This window comes from Hakea prostrata, chromosome 3 (assembly GCF_041222555.1).
Source record: "Hakea prostrata isolate BN-2017 chromosome 3, UWA_Hpros_2, whole genome shotgun sequence".
NCBI lineage: Eukaryota > Viridiplantae > Streptophyta > Magnoliopsida > Proteales > Proteaceae > Hakea > Hakea prostrata.
The window spans coordinates 32324855-32345972 of NC_142602.1; the positions used below are offsets into that span (position 1 = coordinate 32324855).

Sequence of the window (21118 nt, forward strand, 5' to 3'; positions counted from 1 at the left end):
TAAAAAACTAATGAGCTTGATACTATAAAGATGCAATTTAAGATGAAAAAAGGAACACATTCAATTGCAGAAGTTAGGCTGTTCTATTTAGTGCTGATTTTTATTTTTCTTGCTTGAAAATCAAGTATTGCAACTCTTTTCATAATGAAATGAGTAATAGGGTTTCAACCTTAAGGAGAGTTGAAAGATTCCACTGCAAATCTTTTTCCTTGAAACAAAGGGTATGATTGACCTTGAAATAGGAAGAAGATAAATACATGGATAAGTCATCTGACATACTATGAGCCCAATAGATATAAGGCAACTGCATCAGGATGTCTGATCTCTGTCAACAATTACTTCCCTGAAAAACGTACATAGTTACTGCAAGAAGTAATGTCACTTAAAATGAATGAATTTGAATAAATGACTCCTCAACATTATGAACTTTATCAATTCATCTCTTGAAGTTGAATTACAGCATCAAAGCTAAATGCTTCACCAGGTTCAAATGTAAATTCAAGATCTTCAAAACTCTGATGGACTCTCAAATCGCTTGTAACTTTCAAACCTTCCTGAAGAAGTTCAACAAATAAGACAGAATCAGAGAACTTCAGTAAACACACTAATAAAGTTCTCCGTGACATTAAGCTTACAAAAAGAACAATACTTTTAAGGTGTTGATTATAACAGAAAGTTGGAGAGCTAAAAATTTACAGTAATGCATAGAACACAAAAGTAGTAGAATTGACACAGTATATATCATAATGGTTCACCCCATAACCTCAATACTGTAGAAGTGATGATTGAACCTTACAATGTACAAATGCTAAATAAGGAAGATGACTGTAGCCAACCAATAAGTTGGAGCAGAAATTCTGTCATGTAACTATTTTACAAATGATAATGTGATAAAAGGAAAGGTATAAAATGAACATGCAATTGAATTGAAAAACCACAGCAATAAGCTGCCACCTGAGAATGGTGCATGTGTGTGCACATTTCATGAGGCCTCTTTTGAACTTTCCAATAAAATGCAAATAAACTACAATATTTACTAGAACTTTAAGCCAGTTACCTTTTCTACATAATCAGCAACAGTCGTATTGATTATTTTCTTGATTACTTCCATGTATACCTTAGAATATCCAAGTATTTCAAGGAGGACGTCTTTAGGAATCTGCCAAGAATGACAAAATGAACATAAGGAATAAAAAAATACCAGTGTATGAAATAGAAGTCTAACAAAATTCTGATACTTTTTTTTTTTCATTTGATCCTCTTTATCTATTATGATACATAGTTGTTGATGTACCATATAGAAGCGTCCATTGCTGGACCTTGATGTGTGGAGTTGCACTAAGGAGACTGAGATGTCTAACTACTTAAATTATTATGCTTGTAAATTGTAATGACCAACTATTGAAGTATTGGTTCATATGACACAGAAAGTTATGATACATTTTTCAGTAAATAGTTAGGTATTAAATCATACCATATTGGCCAATATCATTTAATGCAGTATGATACTATCAACGACTATTGACACTTAATGACTAATTGATATACCATAAGTTGACATGCTTTGGAGAAAAAGCCTATTACACTGAAAAACCTTGCTCAACCTTACCTAGATGACATTGTGCAAGAGATGAATGATTATATTGAGAGGCTAAACAAGTAACCTCTATATGGATTGCCATCACAAGAGATGGGTGAATTGGATTTATGAGATCGTCTATGATTACTCTTCCTTGTTTTTTGTGACAGTTGGATGATCTTCCACATATCTGTCACTGTACCTAATGAATTATGAAACATATATGTAGGTCAATGGATGAGGTCATGGCCAAGACAGGGGAAGGGAATGTTCAAAACTAGTGACACTGGAAATTTTCAACTAGGGTAGGTATATGCTAATATTGAAGGGGGTGCATCCACTTCGGATTCCCTGTCCAGCAGATTATTAAATTAATCTTCAAAGAGATCGGTATAATGTCAAGGCCCGGAAGAAGGTTATTGGTACAACAAGTATTACAAACATCATTAACAATCATAGTTGGGTTTCCACACTGACAAAGACACAAATGATAGGGGATTTAATAAGGCTTGCAACCTCAAGATCTGCAACAAATTATACTGCACTCATTAGCCTTTATTCCTAGAAGGTACAGTTCAAATTTTTATCTCTTCCATTGGCGTTTAATTCTTAAACAAGGTCTAAAATAGGGAGACATGTTCTAGACATCATCATATCCAAATACTTTTTAGGCATGGGTGCATTTATGGGAAAGAATGCTGGTTCAAGAGGTTCACTGGGCAGTTAATCTTATAATCCATTTCAAGTAGATAAGTTTTCATTCAAGCACTCACTATTTACTAATAAGATCCTAACATCAATTACCTTAATTTGTAGCAAATTATTTGAATCCTGGTGTTCACTATACCAACCATATAGGGTACAACCCAGATTTGATGGAAGCCTCTGTAGAGTGGTCAACAGATTGGAGCCGGATGTTGGAAGCAGCATGGTTGCCATGGAAGGTTAGCAATACGTAGTATAATGTTCAATGGATGGCAGCATAGGTTGTGACAAAGACTCTTTCAGTGGCTAATTAATGATTTAAATGCCTCTTTAGGATTAGTACTTTTGGGAGATCTCACGTGGATTTGCTGATTGAATGGATATCCATACTAGAGCCATGATTCACCTAAATTAGGTTTAGTAATTCATTATTTTATTTAAAATTAGTATCAAACTCACAATATTACCATATGACTTCAAATTTAAAATTGAAATTGCAATATTCACCCTAGTAAGTTAGGTTTGGTAATTCAGCATTTCATTTCAAATGTAGTACCAAACTTATAACATTAACATGTGATTTTCAAACTTCTAAAATTACAGTCATTAAATTTGTGCAACTGATTGGTGGTTAAACTATGGGAGGTACTGCTCCAAACTTTAGGAATATTGCAATTTGGGTGTTATTCCTAAAAGCATCCTCAAGTGATTGTGAATGTAACTGGAGTACATTGGGTTGATATACACCAAATCCCACCATTGTCTCAGTTATGCAAAACTGTAAAGTTAGTGGACGTGACATAGATGTTGAAATTGAAATCCTTAAGAGTCAGAGAGAAGGAGATGACATAGATGCTGACCTGATTGACATCAATTACATACTAGACAAGAACGATCCAGTTAGAGCATGGATAGAGAATGGAATATTGCAGATTGGCCAGTTGAATGAGGATTGATCAACAATTGCTTTTAACACAATTATCAAGAACATCATTAGACAAGACAAGTTCTAAACATTAGTAGCTCAATATTGAGGAACCCAGCACGATAGTGATGAAAATGGTATTGATGGTGAAAGTGGTGACAACAGAGCCCACATGTGAGGTAGGATACACACATGCAACCTAGGATGTGGATAATGGTGCTTGCTCAAAGAGTGATAAGGACATCATTCAACAGTTTCAAGTCTACCAACAACACTGTCGTAGAGATTATCTCACGACAACATTTATGTTGATGGACGATGAGTTCAGAGGCTATCAGATTGCCATAGTCCTATGGTTCGATGAGAATTGCCCATAAGTAGCTTGATATTTTTCTTTTTCATGAGTCCTAGTAGGGTTGACTGGTTGAGTATGGTTTGTTATTGAGTTAGATTTAATTTTATCTGTATTGAGTCCTTGTGGGTTGAGAATGGATTATTGTTATGTTCAATTTTGGGTTTGGGTTGAACCATGGGTATATTTAGCCCATGGGTTAATTTTTTACAATTGTATTTTGGCATTTCCAATTTTGCCTCTAAACAGTAGATCTAGGTAGAGAATTGTATTTTCCCTTTTTTTTGGGTGTGTTCCTTTTGTCTTTTTTCTAACCATTGTTTTGCAGCCCCATCTGAGGCAGCAGGTAAACTTACTTCCTTGAGTCTTTCATTAATTATTTCTTATCCCTATATTCCTTTCTTTTCTTTCTTAATTTTTTCCCCCTCTTTTTCTCCTGCAATAGGTTCATTAAAATAAATTTCTAAGGTTTTTCTGCATTATTATTTGCCAAATTTCTTGTTAGAATTCTGATCTTGACTAGGACAGCAACTTTCTTTTTAGGATTCTTGATAATCTTGCACTCAAAATTAGGGTAACAATGCCATGATCCCTATCCCCATGTTTCCTATTTGATTCTTGTTATGTTTATTAGTAGGACCGAAGTTGTTCTTCCTTTGCTTTGATTGTTTTCTATTTGCATGTTTAATCAGATTAAGACTGTTGCAATTTCTTTTTTCTTTAAGTACCTACCTTGAATACTTGTCTACCCTAACAGTGTAGTAACCAGCCTTGTAGGCCCCTGTTTTCTAGGGCTCCCCTTGCATCAGATAGGCTTACAGTTAAAAGGGTAAGCATGCCCTTTGTACAACGTCAACAATGTGCTTATGAGGGGTATGGGGACACTGAGCATGAGCTTGGGTCATGTGGTTGTTTCATCAGACCATGGATAGTATGCTTCTTTGGGCTATGAATATAGGCTTCCTCACAGAACAAAAGTTACACGCATAATCACACATTTCCACAACTTAGTACTTTACTGCCATTGGTCACTCCAAAGAAGCAAACACCAATCTACTATTGAGTGGGGAGAAGCATCACCATCATTATTTTGACTGAGGGAAGTATTATGCTTATGTTCTGCCAATACACAACATCATCAAGCTGCTATGATGCCTAGACTCTTCCACCTGAGTTTGAACCACCCTGATGCTTTTAATGACATTAGACTAGTTCTACAGATAGATAGCAGAAACCTCATCAACAATTGAATGCACTAGTCTTGTTATACATTGGTTTCCATTTTTGTGTTCATACATTGTATGTATTATATATTGTCTTTTTTAGTGCTCTTTTTGCTCCAAAAGTGTACTTCTATATATATCTTGACAATTTTCAAGCGCAATTTGTGTATCCCTGATATGAAATGCCCCTTAAAATCACCCATGAATATGACACCCAAAAATACGTAGATCCTTGGTAGGGTGGCCCATCAATCAATGGACTTGTATGATGTATCATGATATTTTGTAATACATTTTTCCACCATCTGAAAAATGTCATTTGTATGATGGACAATCACCATGATTCTCAAGTCCAGCCTTTTTGTACTTTCAGGCAATTAAATGATCATATTGAATATCAAGTTACATATGGATATGGCATGTCACATGTCATGGTTTATCATGCAATATGTTGACTCATTACTACTCATTGAGATACAATTAATTTGCATGAAGTTAATGGGAGAAAAACAACATAGGAGGAAACTTACATTGGGGGTTTTTCCTGATAGACACCATGTTTGATCATTGAGGAAGAACCAATAGAAGTTTGGATTTTCAGCAAAAAGACAGAAAATAATTAGAAAATCAAGTTAAGATAATGGAAAGTCATACGCGAATACAAGTAGTACATAAAGTGTAGTAGAAGTTGCTTCTACATGAGGCAATAAACTTGCAGTGGAAATGAAAACAGATGACTATGTTTGGTTAATGGTGGTCATCAAGAAAAATTATCTTTTTCTATTTTCAGAACGAGGAAAAGTTATGTTGAAAGGCACTGGCAACCATAACACCACTCCAAATTGATTCTAACAAGATAACCTGCTCCAATTTCAGGTGTCAAAGTGGTCATGTAAGAACTACATACAACACAACTCAGAACCATGGTAAAAAAATTCGCCGACACTTGGCAATATTTCGGTGTTTTAGTAGAGGGCAACATGAAATGGACCACCAAACAGAACTACATTTTTTCGCCGAAATGTCGGCAACATTTTGCCTATCACTTGTTTTTCATTTTCTCGCAATTTTCTCGGTGATATTTTGCCTATAAAAGCAACACTACACCCATTTTTTGGCGAAATTTCGTTTCTTTCTCCAAAGCTTCTCTTTCCCATCTCAACTTGATTCTTGCTGCTTTTGGTTTGATCTTGGACATTTGGGGCTGCATTCTTACCAGCAATTGCATTATTTGCATCGATCAAGCAGGATTTCACATAGATCTTGGAGTTTTTTTTCATCTCAGAGGTAACCACTATTCTTCAAACTAATCTTTTACAAAATGCATGCTATAATGTTGTTGGATGGTTATGAAATTAAAGTATGTTGAACACCGTTGGCCAATCTACCAACTCACAATGTTGGAATTTTTTCAAAAAAATAATTTATTTTTTATTTTTAATTATAAAAATTTGTATTTTCCTACACTAAAAATGCTTACTTTTTATATGATATATGTCTTGTATGGTGCTGGAAAAACCATATATGGAACTCTATGGGCCAATCTACGGACTCACGGAGTCAAAATATTTTCCCACCCAATAAATAATTATTTTATTTTATTTTCAAAAATTATTAAAATATTAATAGAAAATATAAATAATTATGGAAAAAAGGTTTTGAAAATTATAGAAAATTATGGAATAGCTATGTATGTGTTTCTCAAGTGCTGCCCATGTGGTTTCACTCCCGGTTTGGTATGGGCAGCCCATTTTCTTGCCCAAAAAATTTTAATTAAAAAAAGTACATAAGGGAAAATTGCTAGCTAGGTATATGATTGTTTCTTTGTCTATAGAAAATTAATTTGGTGTTTTACAGTGATTTATGCAATCATCTCAGATGCAATAGTTATCATGTCTGCTAGTTGGAGTCAGAGGGAAGCTATAGTTCATAGGGTGGATAACAGGGTCAAGGATAGCCACAACCACAGGGAGAACCACAGAGACAAGCAGTAGGAGGGAGGGTTGACCCAGCATGACAATACTATGTGCTTATTGATGGAAACAAGAATAAAACACAATGTAATTTCTGCAGGAAGAAGTTGAACTCAGGTGGCATTAGGGAAGAAGTTGAACTCAGGTGGCATCAGCAGGTTCAAGGCTCACATCACCGGGAGTTCGAAGGATATGATCAAATGCATAGAGGCCCATGCATATGTAGTAAGGCAATTAGGGAGTTACAGAAAGCAAAGGTGAAGAAGAAAGAGAAGAAGAGGAGAGTGGACAAAGCACTAGATGATGCAATGCGGGGACCGCCATCATACATAATTGATTCAAATTTTGATTCGGATGTTGATCCTATTGATATGTGGGGAGAGATCGGGAAGAAAGGGAATTGAGGCGGGCCATGGCAAAGAGCAAGGAGATGCACTATCAAGAGCAAGTGCAAGGCCGAGCTAGAGCTACAAGAGTTGGTCCCTTTAGGCTTGCAAGGGCTGGAGCATCTAGATCTAGGGGGAGGGGTGGTATATTTGGCATGTTTAGTAGATCACGGAGTTAGAGGGCCACTCCTCCAGCGGATCCAACACGATGTAATTATCTATGATGTGGGGACCCGATCCTATAGCAGGATCCTAAAGTTTCTAGGAGGAAGGGGGCCAAGCAGCCCAAGTTAACATGTACATAGAAAGGCATGGGTAAAAGGGCTAAAAGGGCAGTGGCAAAGTGGATGGTCTACAGCTCTATTGTAGCAAACACAACCCAAGGTCTATACTACAAACACATGATTGATATTATTAAATAGGGAAGTCCTATATATGATGGTCCCACTCCTAAAGAGTTGATGACCACCTTCCAGCATGAGGAAAAGAAGGAGCTACATCAGTACATTGACAGTATGAAACCCTTATAGAAAACATATGGATGCACCATTATCTCAAATGGATGGACTGATCCAACAAGAAAGTCCATCATCAATTTCATGGTGTACTATGATAAGAAGATAGTTTTCTTGAGATCTGTGGATGCTACTAATCATATGAAAGACCACAAATATATATTTGGTCTCCTACAGGATGTGGAAGACAAGGTAAGGAATAAGAATGTTGGGCAGATTGTCATCGTTAATTGCTCCAACTTTAAGAGAGCAAGTGAGCTGTTGATGAATTCACCTAGCTATCATCTCTTTTGGACACCCTATGTAGCTCATTATATCGACCTCATGTTAAAGGACATTGGGAAGATCAACATTGTCCAGGACATAGTGGAGAGGGCTAAACAGGACAAATTTCATTTACTATTATACACTACTTTGGACATAATGAGGCAAACATGTAGAGGTGAGTTGGTGTGACCCGGTCCGACTAGATTGGCAACAAGTGTCGTTGCCCTTAGCAATATGGAAGAGAAGTCAATCCTAAGATCCATATTTGCATCCCAGGATTGGTTTGATTGGGTTGGATCTAAGAAAGATAACTATCTACTATTTCATTTTAAAAATTATAATATTACTTAGTATTACTATCTACTAACTTAGTGTGTTTGTAATAATGCAGTACCTTGGGCGAGCGTTAGGCACAGGGCACCATATCATCTAATGAGTTCTGGAGAAATGTGCGGGTTGTGTTACAAACCTTAGAGCCCATCATAAGGGTCTTGCATATGGTGGATTCCTCCTTGAGGGGGCCCACTATGCCCCACCTGTATGCAACCCTTAAGTATATGAAGGTTGCCATAGAGAAAGCAAACCCCAGAGGCCACCTAGCTTTCTTAAGGATTGTTGATAAACGATGGACCGATCATCTTATGCATCCATTGCATAGGGCTAGTAAGTAATTACTGTGGGTTGTTGCTTGTTGGATTATAGAGTTTGGTAATTCATTCAATTCTAACTCTAGCTGTGAGTTTATGAATTGTGCGGCCTATTATCTCAACCCCAAATATCAGTATAGCAAACATTCGGGGTTGGACACAGACCTGCTTGATGCCGTGATGTAGGTGATTTCAAAGTTGGAGCCGGACCCACAGCTTCCAATCATCTTGCCACACCAAGGTGAGATGTTAGGGATTTTGGACTTAGAACTTGCACTTGATTTTTTAAAGAATTTAACTAACCATCAATACAAATGATTGTAGATAAAGGTGTTTAGGAACACATCTGGGTCCTTTAGTTTGAATGTTGCTATTAGGGGATGAGAAAACGTTGATCCAGGTTATTACATTTTACGGATAAGTAGATTATATGTTTAAGTATTAAACTCTTAACTTAATGTTTTTGTGATAATCCAGTTGAGTGGTGGGTTCTCTATGGTAAGAGTGCATCAAACCTCAGGAGACTAGCAATTAGGATATTTTCCTAGACTTGCTCACCTCTAAGTGCAAGAGGAACTGGAGTACATTTAGCATAATCCACTCTAAGAGGAGGAACAAGTTGGGGAGCCAGCATCTGAACAATCTAGTGTTTTGCCATTACAATATAAGGTTGAAGATACAACACGCCAAGGAATAGGCTAAAAGTAGCTAGCAGGACATCAACCTCAACGATATATTCTAGGTGGGTGTAGAGGAGTAGGATCTCCACACTCAATGGTTATGGACAGGGGTGAGCCGGTGATGGACCAGCCTGGAGGAGGTCTGACCCAAAGCTTGCTCGAGCTGTAAGGGTTGATGTGGATGATTTCATAACATCTCAAGGTGGGCAGGCACATGCATAGGAGGCAGCTGCTACTGTGGATGAGGATTGGATGGTGGTGCCTAGTACGCGCAATGACCATCCAGATGACACACTCGCTTCCTAGTCCGAGTACAACTCGGAGGGAATTTGATGATGGTGGTGGTAGAAGACTTCAGGAGCGTTTGCATATTCCATTACCAAAGATATAGCAGCCCCCACTAAGATACACCAAGGAGACTCATTTCACACATGCCACCTAGGATCGAGATCATGGTGGTGAGCATCACCTTGGTTGCACTGCTACCTATAGCTAGAAGGGGAAGGGTCATAGGAAGCAGCATATAGGTGGTTACGATGATGGATTGTATAGTAGTTCTTACATAAATCCTTCAAATCCGAATCCGTGAGCTTGGATGAGTCTATAGGCTCCACATCGACTTATGTGGTTATTGGTCTTTATGGTGTCCCTCCCATTTATAGACATTATGATATGGGTATAGGTATCCCCTCCATTGGTTCACACTATGGGCACAGTGATGGATATTATGAGCACGGTCTCTCAGGGCCGAAGTCAATTGTGGAATCCATATCGGAGGCAAAGCCACCTGCACACCACTACAACACCTTCCGGCCCCCCCCCGGCCGGGGCGAGTGGCAGCGGGGCTCGCCATCAATGGATGACATGGGTCCAGTATGTAGATTAGTTCAGGGAGAGGATGTTGTACACTGGGTATGACAGAGAGTCAGGGGATGGATCCACCTACACACAATACTTGATATTGAGAATTGAGATGATTGGATGACTACTATGTACTTGCCTCCACTTGTATACTTCTATTGTATGATTGTATCTTGTATTTGTACACCTGATTTCACTAGTTATATAATAAATTGTAGACTCTAGTACTCTTCTTTCTTGAAAGTTAATGAAAATATCTGTGTCCTCTTGCATATTTGCATGTTTACATTGGTTTAAAATCATGTTCTAGACTTCCGGTTTCACCCACATACAGCCGAGCAGGTGCAGATCAAGAACACCACTTTAGGTGATTTTTCAAGCCACAATAACATTCCCAGTGTGTTTATTGGCCTCAAATTAGGCTAGATGACCAAAAAAAAGGCAAATGACCTCAAATACCCCCCCCCGAAACTGGGGGCGAAATCTCACCGAAACTCTCCCAAATGTTGCCTAAATTTTGGTGTTTCGCTGGTTCCGCTAGGTAGTGAAACCCCTTGTGTCAGCAAAATTTCAGACCTTGCTCAGAACAACACAGGAAGATCTTCCTTGAGACCAGCAACAGTATTTGAAATTCATTCTGAGTTGTTAGAGATTGTCCTGTTAATTGACCTTAAAACAAAGGAGGCATCAATCTGACCACCGGCTGCAATGCAGTCGACTTCCTTTGTGGTTCTTTCAATGCAGAGCATAGACAGATGAGAGTGTCAACAAGTTTCTGTTAAGCATCATATATGCAATCCTCATAAGACCATTTAGGCCTCCGCAGGGGACAAAATCATGGGCCACAAAGTGGACACCTTTTGGGGCCCCTCTTACAGGTTTTTATGGTTTTTGGAGGACCATACAGATTTCATGGACTTGTGATATCTCCTATGATATTGCACAAACTACTAACCTAGGTTCCACGAAGATTGAAACTTTGGGCTAGTGTTATCAGTAATTATTTCATTGCCACTTGGCATAGGAATGTAATTAAAATCAATAGAACTTGGAGAGATTGTAGGATAGTTGGCAACCAAGAGGTGGGAAGGTGAATAGGGTATGGTGGGATAAAATGATCAATTAAAAATTGACTAACCAAAGATGAAAACAAGTGGCTGCAAGTGTATTGTCAAATGTCAATACAACTTTATGAAGAGGGGGAGGGGATGAGAGAAGGATAGACACAAAGATTTAGATGGTTCAGCAATGTTTCGTATGTTCACTGCCAATAGAACACAACTCTTAGACTTTTCATGATGGATCAATTACCTAGTGATACTGATCGAGCCTTCCACAATTATTTCTACAGTGGTTACAATCAACCCAATTAATTTACTGTGTTTAACAATCAACCGAAATGTTTCAGCTAATACTTACACCTAGGGATTCCAAGGCTCACCACCAGTAACCTTTTACAACCAAAATTTTCTAATGAAGACACAAACTATGGTTATCAAACCAATGATAAAACCAAAGCTCAACTACACCTCCAAGAAGCATATACATGAAGAATAATTGAATGATCTGCCAATTACATTTAGAAACTCTCTGGAAACTTTAAATAGATAATTGAGGTTGAACAGCAAAACATTAGCCAAAAGTAGTCTCTAGTGGCTCCAAGTTTAGCAGAGCCGGCTGACTCCCAGATAACACCATCCAGCTCTAGGCTGGTTGACCAAACATTGTCTAGCATGCCTTTTTGGACTAGGAAGCTTGATTTTTTGACAGTTTGAAATAAATTTTTTAAGTCAACATGCCTAATTTTATTATACCAATTTACGTCCAATTGTCTCCTTGTGCTCACAGGTTCAAATCTTGGAAAGAGCATCTCTGCCTTTCTCTATCTTTGTCAAGTAGCAAAAATGGGCACAAGCAAGACATGAAGTACGACTGGGTGCACCCTCATTGTTTGTCCTGTAAACCATTCAATCAGCCCTCTTGCACAAAGGTCCAATCGCCCCTGCTAATCATTCTACCTCTCCTACCAAACCTCCCCCTCATGCTATTACCATAGAGCCTCCGCCTGTTTGTGATCGAGGAAGACTACTGCAACTCTACCGCCAGAAATCCTATGACCCCAGCGGAACCCTCTATCTCGGTTGTCAGACTCTCGTTGGTTGGAACCAATTCTCAGTTCTAACCCCTGGGAAAACCCTTGATCCTCTCCTCTTTGTCCCTATGTCTCCTACACTGCCATCTCTAACCCTACTTCATCCTCTCTCTCTCTCTCTCTCCCCCTACTATGGATCCTACATCCTGCAAATCCTGCCCCTTTCTCTGCTTTGGCAGCTCATCCCATCACCTCAAACCTTGCCTCTGATTCTCCAGGCATGTCGCAGCTTCCTCCCTCTTGCTGCCTCCTGAGACTGGGTGCCCTCCCACCTGCATCTTTCCCTCTTCTGGCTCTAGTCTATTGCAATCTGCAATTTCAGCCCCTCCCGCTTCCTATTCTCTCTACCCGTCTCTTGCTCTATCTCTCCCTTGCTTGTGGGCCCTCCCGTGGCCTTCCTCCTCTTTTTTATCCTCTCCTTCTCTAGTGTCTCTCTAGGCCTTTATAGTGACCCAACCCAACCCCCTAGCTCTTCTTTCATGGCCCATGCCCCCGACCCACACCCTTCCCTCTTTATCCATCTTTGGCAACTTCAGGCCTTCCCTCCACTGTTTCTTGGCCTGGTCCATCAACCTCTTCTTTTTCTACTGCCCCCCCTAATAGGCCCCCTCCTTTTCCTCTTCTTCCCCCTCCCTAAACTAGGGATCTCTTGCTTTCTTAAAAGCTTGGTGAGCCCTCTTGTCATTTGCTCCTCCTCCCTCCTGATTGCCCATACTGAGCACCACTCGGCCTTTCCTGCCCCCGCCCCCCGGTCCCTTGTCGAGGACCATTTCGGGCCCTTCACGGTCTGCTTGTGATGGGCCAACTAACCCTGAGGTCCTTGATGGGCTCAACTCTCCTCTTGCGTCCTTGGACGACAAGGCCCTAAATTCCAACAACGACAATCCCGATCATGTTGGTTATTGAAGAAGCAATCAGTCCATCAGTCCACTAAGGGACACCACAATCTGGATGGATAATTGATGGTGGATTTAAAATCCCATGGGGGAAAGGAGAAAAACAAAATAGGGGCAAAAATTAATCCCTGATCTTACTTTTGGTTTTCTAGATGTTGCTATTTAATTTTGTTGTGTATCTTGCAGCCTGTGTGTTTGCTTGTATCGTCCCCTCCCCCCCCCCCCCGAAAAAAAAAATCTTTCCTTTGGTAATGAATCTTTTATTCATCCAAAAAAAAGAAGAGCATCTTTGTACATTATGACCCTCCCCAAACCCACAACATGGTCGGAGAACTCTCGAGATATCAATATCTCTCTTTTCCTATTTGGCGGAAGAAGATGATGTGTGAGCCAAGACGATGAGCTTGGCACAAAGGGTCACAAGTCTTGATTCTCGAGTTGTAATTTTGTCGATTGGAATTTGGATTATCATTTGAACATGGTAATCTGAACTATGAATGTGTAATTTATTAGACAAGTTTAAATCTTGAGCATTAATGTATGAGTATATGATGTGCACCACACGGGCATTTTAAGATTTTTCTTCAGCTTAGTGGCTTCTTATTTAGGGTCCTAAGCAGGGTACAACAGTTTGGCGAAATTCGCTGAAATTCAGTGGTGGGCAAACCAAAATCCACCACCGAAACTGAATTTACAGAATATCGCCGGAAAATCATTTGGTGTAATATAGGCGATATTCACCGGAGACGATAAACTAAGTCTAAAACTAAACTTTCCGCTGGCCGAACTCGTCAAGTGAAGAAGACAAAGAACAGAAGAAGATGATGAAGAAGATGATGAAGAAGATGACTTATTAAATTTATTTTGATAGTTTCTAAGTCTCGTGCCCGCCCCGGGGGGACGGCCCCCCCCCGCCCCCGAATGATCCCGAGTTTCGGCGGATCGGACTGTTTTGGCTTTGAACCACACTCGATGGCTCTTATATAACCAGATCGCTTCGAAGGCGCTTGGTTTGGTTAGTTTCCGTCAGCAGCCCGCGAACCAAAGCCAAAAAAAGACAAAACTAAACCTAAACATGAGTATAGATTTGACTAATTGACTTATTAAAGATTGTTTTATTATTTTTTATTAAAGATTGTGTGTTCAGTAGGTTATTTTATATTTTTTAAAACTTTATTTTCACCTGAGGTAGTGACGTTTTACTTTAACTTAGGAAAAAAAAAAAAAAAAAAGATAAGTCAGAAGGCCGATCAACGCGAAAATGCGGCAACATTTCGCCCTCCGAAGGAATAACAATATATATATATATATATATATATATATATATATAACCAGAATGTAAAAAAAAAAAACAAACCAAACATAAGATAGATTACAATTGACTTATAAAGATTGTTTTATTATTTTTAATACAACGTCGGATTCAATAGGTTATGTATATTTTTAAAATTTATTTCACGAGGTAGTGAGTTTACTTTAACTTGACGATGTATCGGCGTGGAACATATATATATATATATATATATATATATGTGTGTATATATATATGTATATAAATTTTGAATCGACTTTTCAGCGAGCCGGTTCGCCAGGTAGCGAACTGGCGAGATTTCGCACCTTGGTCCTAAGTTATAGTCAGATTTGCACTATTTATCAATAAATTTGAGGTCACCCGTGTGTTCTGAAGGACCCCTAATACCCCTTAAGTTGGAGCCTTGAGTTGAGCAAAAAATTTCACCAACTCAACAAGATCTTGCCGAGACCTCAAGTGAACTCTCATTTTTTGAGTTGATGAGATGGGCCTTGAGATCACGAACTTGAACCATGCCCCACAGTAGTGGGAGCCTCATGCTGTCTCAATGTCTCATATTCCCTTATGGTCATTTGGCTAGACACAAATCTAAGGTTATACTAAATTGGTCATTTTGGGTGACCTAGTACACTAATTCTAATAGGACCCAAGTTCTATTTCTTTTGGGATATGTTTTCCATTTCATTCATGTGTTGTAACGCTGATTAGCCATCTCTATACCCCTCGAGCGAAGAGTAGAGGGAACCAGTTAGTTGATGCAATATGAGCATTGGCTTTTGGATATGTTACCCTTTCTGATTATTTGGCCTGGGGTCTAAAGTCCAGAACTGTTGGTTCCTTCAGTGTTTAAAGTTCAAGCAATTCGGATTTAGGTGTTTCAAGTCGTAGTTGTTTAATATCCGTGGTCATTATGCAGTGGATTCAGCCCATCATTACCATCTTCACTTCCTCCATTAGAGCACAACAGTTCCATCAAGGTTAGTGCAGCAAGTTTCCACCCCTTTCTTTCCCTCTATATCAAGAATACTTCATCGAACCTGACTTGGTGCTCACCCATATCTCCAGGTTTACCCATCAGTTTTGTCCTAAATTTCACCCGTAGCCAGCATCCATAAACCCTTAGACTTGATCATAGTTTGAAGCCATTTGCATTTGCCAATTTTGAGTTACACCAGGTTCTTGAATTTCCAAATTCCCTACAAACCTAAAAACAAGAACCTAGATCAAGACCAATCTACCCACTAGAACATCACAAACCTGGAGGATCATCCTCCACATCATTACCTGCATTCCCTCCAAGTTTCATCCCATTCTAACATCCAAAATCCCTAGATCCTCATTTTGACCACCATCTCAAGAAAACTTCCTATCTCGAGAACACACCCAATGATCTATTTTTCCCTAACATTCAGGGTTGAGCAATTACTCATAATAATGACTCCTATACAGCCATACCACCAGATTCTCAAAGCCAACAAACTTCATTAGGGACCCTTTCAAGATCACTCCATAAATGCATCCCAAGCACATCAACCAAAATTTCAACATCCCCATTTGGGTTGGTTATGCAAGATATTGGCTATCTGGCTCTCATTTAATTGAGGTTACATCAGCTGGAGCCTGGAAGTATAGTTGACTGAAGTCAGGAAAGTGTTGCAACTTGTAGCACAGTATCTATTCCAGTTTTGTTTTCTTTCTCAAGTCTGCCATTCTAGCAGCCATTAACTTGGGTTTGGTTTCTCATCCCATGTTCTCCTTCATTTCCTTCCAGTTTCTTTTCTTTTTTTTTTTGGGTTACTCTTATCATTATTCAGTCACTATTCTGCAAGTCCTCTTTTACAGTTCTTATTTACTATTGCTGGATTCTGACTAAATATGATTACAGAGATTGTGTCCTCAATGCTACAAATACAGCAATTGGATGGGCTTCCCCTTTGACATTTTCTTCTCCTTCACCCGTACCACCTTTGGCCAAAATTTTCAGAGACATCCGATCAACTTATGTGAGTTGACTACAAAATTCTGGTTTGGTTAAGTTTCTGTTTTCTGACCACAAGTTTCTCCTGATCAAACTATCAGCCTTTGATATTACAGATATATACTCTTTTTTGGTCAAACATAAACATATACTCTACCTATTAGAACCTTCAATCCACCGTAGTTTCATCCCCATTGATTAAGTAGATTCCGAGGTATCATCCTCACAAATTTCTACCCAAGTTTCTCAGTTTGCTTCACTGCAATTCGGATTATCTAATTGGTTTTCTAGATTGGTTGCCTAGTAAACTTCATTAAAGTCCCATCACAAATGTAACCCAACCCAAAGCTAATTCCCAGTAAATAAAACCTTTCATGTGAACTTCTTGCATCAGTTTACTCATTGATGATCATATGCCAGAAAAAAGCAAAAAATTCATCAACATTTGATGCCAGAAAAAAAATATATAAAAACTATTTTCTGATAAATTTGTTGAAGTATACCTCCTTTTACTCTTCGGAATCCAGGAATAGGCTGTGCAGCATCTACCATCTTGGAGAAAACATCATCAAATATAGCTTGTGTTTTAGCTCCATGTACATCTACCTTTATCTGGTTTAATGATTGTGAACATGAAATTTAAGAAAGAATTATATTGAAGAACCTATAAAAAGTTAAGCCTTCTTAAATATGATTTTGCAAGGAGAATGCCTCAGAGAAATTTGAAGTAATATAAAGTTCATGGAATTGAATGTCTCACATTGTAATATTTTCAGTTTAACATTCATGCCCCTTAATATCTAGTCATTGTCTCCACCATGATCCTGATTGGAGTCAAGAAAGCACAGGGCAGGCCAAAAATGACCATAGGAGAGGTTGAGAGAAAGGGCATGCACAGACTAGGGCTTGTACCTAGAAGGGCAAGATTTCATGCAGCAGACAACATTTAGCTGAGTTTCTCTTGCTGGCTTGATGAGCATCATTCCTTTTACTTCCATCTTTCATTTCTGTTTGATTTTCTATCTTTCCTTTGTCAATTTCTAGTTTCCATTGATCCTCTTTTCCCATTCTTCTTTCTCCATCACTTATTCCCTTCTTATGTCTAGACATCAACTTTCCCTGCTTTGTTTTGTTTGGGTCCATGTGGATCCATGTAGCCAACCCATTAAGTTGGGACAAGGCTGAGTTTGTTGTTCTTCTAGTTGTTGTATCTTACAATGACTGGAAAGACAAGGAAAGAAAAACCTTCTACCTTTAACTCTGTGGCCTTCGAGGTAGTGGTGGCCGTAACAGAAAAGTCTTCAAAAGGAGCAGCAGAAACATTTTCTAAACCTCAAAAAATAGGGAAGTCAAAAAATGTCACTAAGAAAATAACAAATAAAATTCTTGAAGAAATACATGGGTAGAATAAAAAACTTCTTGCGCTTGTACCTGCTGATACAGCAGAAGCAGAAGCAGAGCAGAAGCAGAAAATCTGCAACTTGCCCTGTAATATGAATGCAAAGAACTGAAACCAGATGATGCAGAAACTAAAATCCTGAGATGGAAGCTTTAAAAAAAGTATTGCATGTACTCAGCATCCAACTTAAAGTAAAATGAAGAAGAAATTCCACAATTGGCAAACCTGAAGTCTGGAAATTATAGGAACATATAGAATAGTTAACAGTATATTAATATGATTATTGTCAAACTAAAACCGCAGATGAGATATCCACAAAAAGAGACCTAATTTGCTTCAAATCTTAATCCCAGATTGACCACAGAATGTGCAGTGCCTCTCACCATATATGTAACATTTAAACCAAGAAACTTATGTTCCTACTGGTTTCAATATACTTTCCAAAAAGGCTCAAAATAGTGACTTAATGTGTACCTGAACTCAAAACGTCACCCAGATACATACACACACATGGATACAAAATGTAATAATAAACAAAAATAAAAACAAAATAGCAGTTAATGGTTCACAAACCCCCCCCCCCCCCAAGAGAAGAAGAAGAGAATGTCCACGCCATATATGAAAAGACCAATCACTTTATTCAACTATGTTAGCTACAGATGGTCTAATCTGCCAGGAAACATATAATGTAGCCTAGTCATACGAAATTTTCACCAAACTCATCTTGCATAGGATATGTAGTCTAGGCAACTTTGCTCTCTTAGATTGTTTGGACTTAAAATTGGGATTCATAGGAAAAAGTATTTCAGACTTAACAGAGAAAGAAGCTGGAGAAAACCCAAAGTTCAATTTTTATATTCATTAGAACCTCTATAGATATCCAAAACGGCCTCATAAAACATCTTTTCATGCATATATGCAATTGACGAAAGCTACAAACTTCATCTCATCCTTTTTCTTTTTTTTTTCTTTTTATTGGTTGAACGAAACCAGAACCAAGCCAACTAGTCTAAGTTACATAAACACAGATCCTCTGTAGATATATCTTGCCACCCTGTATCACTATTATTATGTGTTACAAACTTCATTTGTTTTCAGTAACAAGCAATAAGAATACAACTTCTATTAAGGAAAATCTCAGAACTAGACATCCTGAAGTACATCTATGATTTTTCCTTTTATATGTTCCATTGACCAAAACTTTTAAAAGTGTTCACAGGATAGGTTCTGTATTACTTCTTTCAAAATATAAAATAGAACAAGTTCAAAGATGGATTTCTATCTTTTGAACTCAATTTAGAAATTTTACATTTTCTTTAAGACAATTTGGCTTCAAAAGTTTTACTATTCATTTCTTAATATTTAGCCCAAGGCGAAGTTGTAATAAGTCTCACCTTGAAAAGTACTCTGGAACGATGTTAGTCACTCCAAGGGAGGAAGAGGCTCGTTGAGGAAAACAACTTGAAACATCCATTATTTTCTTGTGACATGTCGTCTGTATCAAATTAAAAGATCATCCATCTCAGTTGAAAAAGAGTGAGGAAGCAAAAATGAACATTGATGTAGCCTCTCCCCATTGGAGATTCTCTCCTTCAATAGTTCAAAGGCAGAATAAATGATAAAGTCATAAAAATTATTACTAAAATAAATAAGTGAGATCAAAATAAGAATTTCTTCCACTTAGAGAATGGATTAATCCCGAGAAGCCACAATTTTAATCTTGGAAAACAACCAAAAAAAAAAAGGGCAAAGCCAATTGTTCAGATTATCAAAAATGGGCTTCAGGAGAAGGTTGTTTCATATGTCATGCTTACAGGATATACTCAACGAACCAATGTGCCAAAAAAAGAAAATTAAATGAACCAAAAAATTATAGAAGAAAAATGCTGCAACTATGCTAGCTCATTAGAAATATAAACAAGAAAGAAGAACAAAAGAGAAAAAGAAAAAGAAAAGAACTGAAATAACAATGTTCAACCAACAGTTTTGGATGACCAGAGCAAAATAAGATACACATGCAATCACTGAAAAATAAAGAGAAAGTAAAAGTAAAAGTAAGAACCACGTATTTGTATCCAACCAGAAAGAAATATCAAATTTCACCGTGTAATGGATGCAAAACTGAAAAATGTTCTGTGGGCTGAAACTTACAATGTAACGTATCAGAAATCCCAGAGGAAAAGTTAGTGCAAATGATAAAGAGAAAGAACTGTTAACCAGCATGGCTCAAAACCTGAAAGAGTAAAGAATACATGTTCCCCCAAGAATCCATATGGGAACTCCACCCGCCATAAACTATTTGACGAATTAGCAAATTACAAAATCAAGGGGAAGAAGGAAAAGGAGAAACAGAGGAAAGACCAACACTAACAACCAGTGAGATGTGTTGTTCTCTTCATAGGCTTTCTTACCTTAGAGCTTATTAGGGAACTGAAGGTAAGGGTCTTAACGGCCAACTCCATTTGTTCAGACGGACAGAGCAAGCGGGCGAGCGAACAACATCAGACTCGAGAGATAGAGATGAAGTCAATTTGAGTTTCCTAACTGGTCGCGTGGTTACTGCAGCTCTAGACACAGTAAAATATGTTTGCCAACGGCTCATCCCACAAAAACAGACAGGAGACTTTATCCTTTTCTGGGTTTATCCAGGCCAGGCCAGCTCAGCTCAGCTGCAATTCGTCTGAGTCCGGATCATCTTCCCTGTCGGGAAGCACTAGAGTGTGCTCCCGACAGCTTTACAACCATACACTACGGTGGGGCCCACAAGTAAAAAATAACAAAATATTTGAAAAAAATTCATACCACATAATCTTGTGGGCCCCACCGTAGTTTGTGGTTGTAAAGTCGTCGGGGGAGATGATCCGGACCCCAATTCGTCGTCGTGGGGGCTTCATTTTTGGCCCCAAGGAGATTTGACACTCTCTCCTTATAGAATCATATTATTAGGCTACATTTGTTTTGCAAAGGTAAAGTGGAAAAAAAAATATATGTGAGCCTCATGAATAGTGAAGTGAGGGAGGAGGAAATGAAAGGAAGGATTTTGTGGAAAAATGTTAATTATGGGTTCCATATTTTATTTTTTCACATTTTTTCACAAAGTCTCACTCATTTTGTAAGATTTTAAAAAAGTTTGGGATGAAAAAGTTAGGTTGCCACATCACCAGACAAGTTTGCTTTAAGAAAACTTGACTTGTCTCTAATTTTACTAACTCAGCGGCCAAACAATCTACATTTTTAGAATTTAAAAAAAAAGTAGGAAAAGATTGTA

At 38.3% G+C, this 21118-nt stretch overlaps 1 protein-coding gene across 2 annotated transcripts; it reads right to left on the reverse strand.

The window, feature by feature from the left end:
• Positions 1 to 170: 170 nt before the first annotated feature.
• On the reverse strand, positions 171 to 20434 carry LOC149022107 (bacterial trigger factor). 2 transcript variants are annotated; one of them, XM_089150286.1, is made up of 8 exons: positions 20262 to 20434; positions 19245 to 19345; positions 17883 to 17937; positions 17704 to 17777; positions 16955 to 17003; positions 5315 to 5328; positions 1058 to 1159; positions 171 to 554 (listed from the first exon to the last, which is right to left on the reverse strand). In XM_089150286.1, the coding sequence occupies exons 5-8, from the start codon at positions 17001 to 17003 to the stop codon at positions 432 to 434; spliced, it is 288 nt and encodes a 95-aa protein (XP_089006412.1). In that variant the 5' UTR covers positions 17704 to 17777; positions 17883 to 17937; positions 19245 to 19345; positions 20262 to 20434; the 3' UTR covers positions 171 to 431. The 2 variants fall into 2 exon arrangements, with proteins under 2 accessions (XP_089006412.1, XP_089006411.1); XM_089150285.1 differs by having other exon boundaries at positions 174 to 554; positions 16955 to 17063.
• Positions 20435 to 21118: the final 684 nt, after the last annotated feature.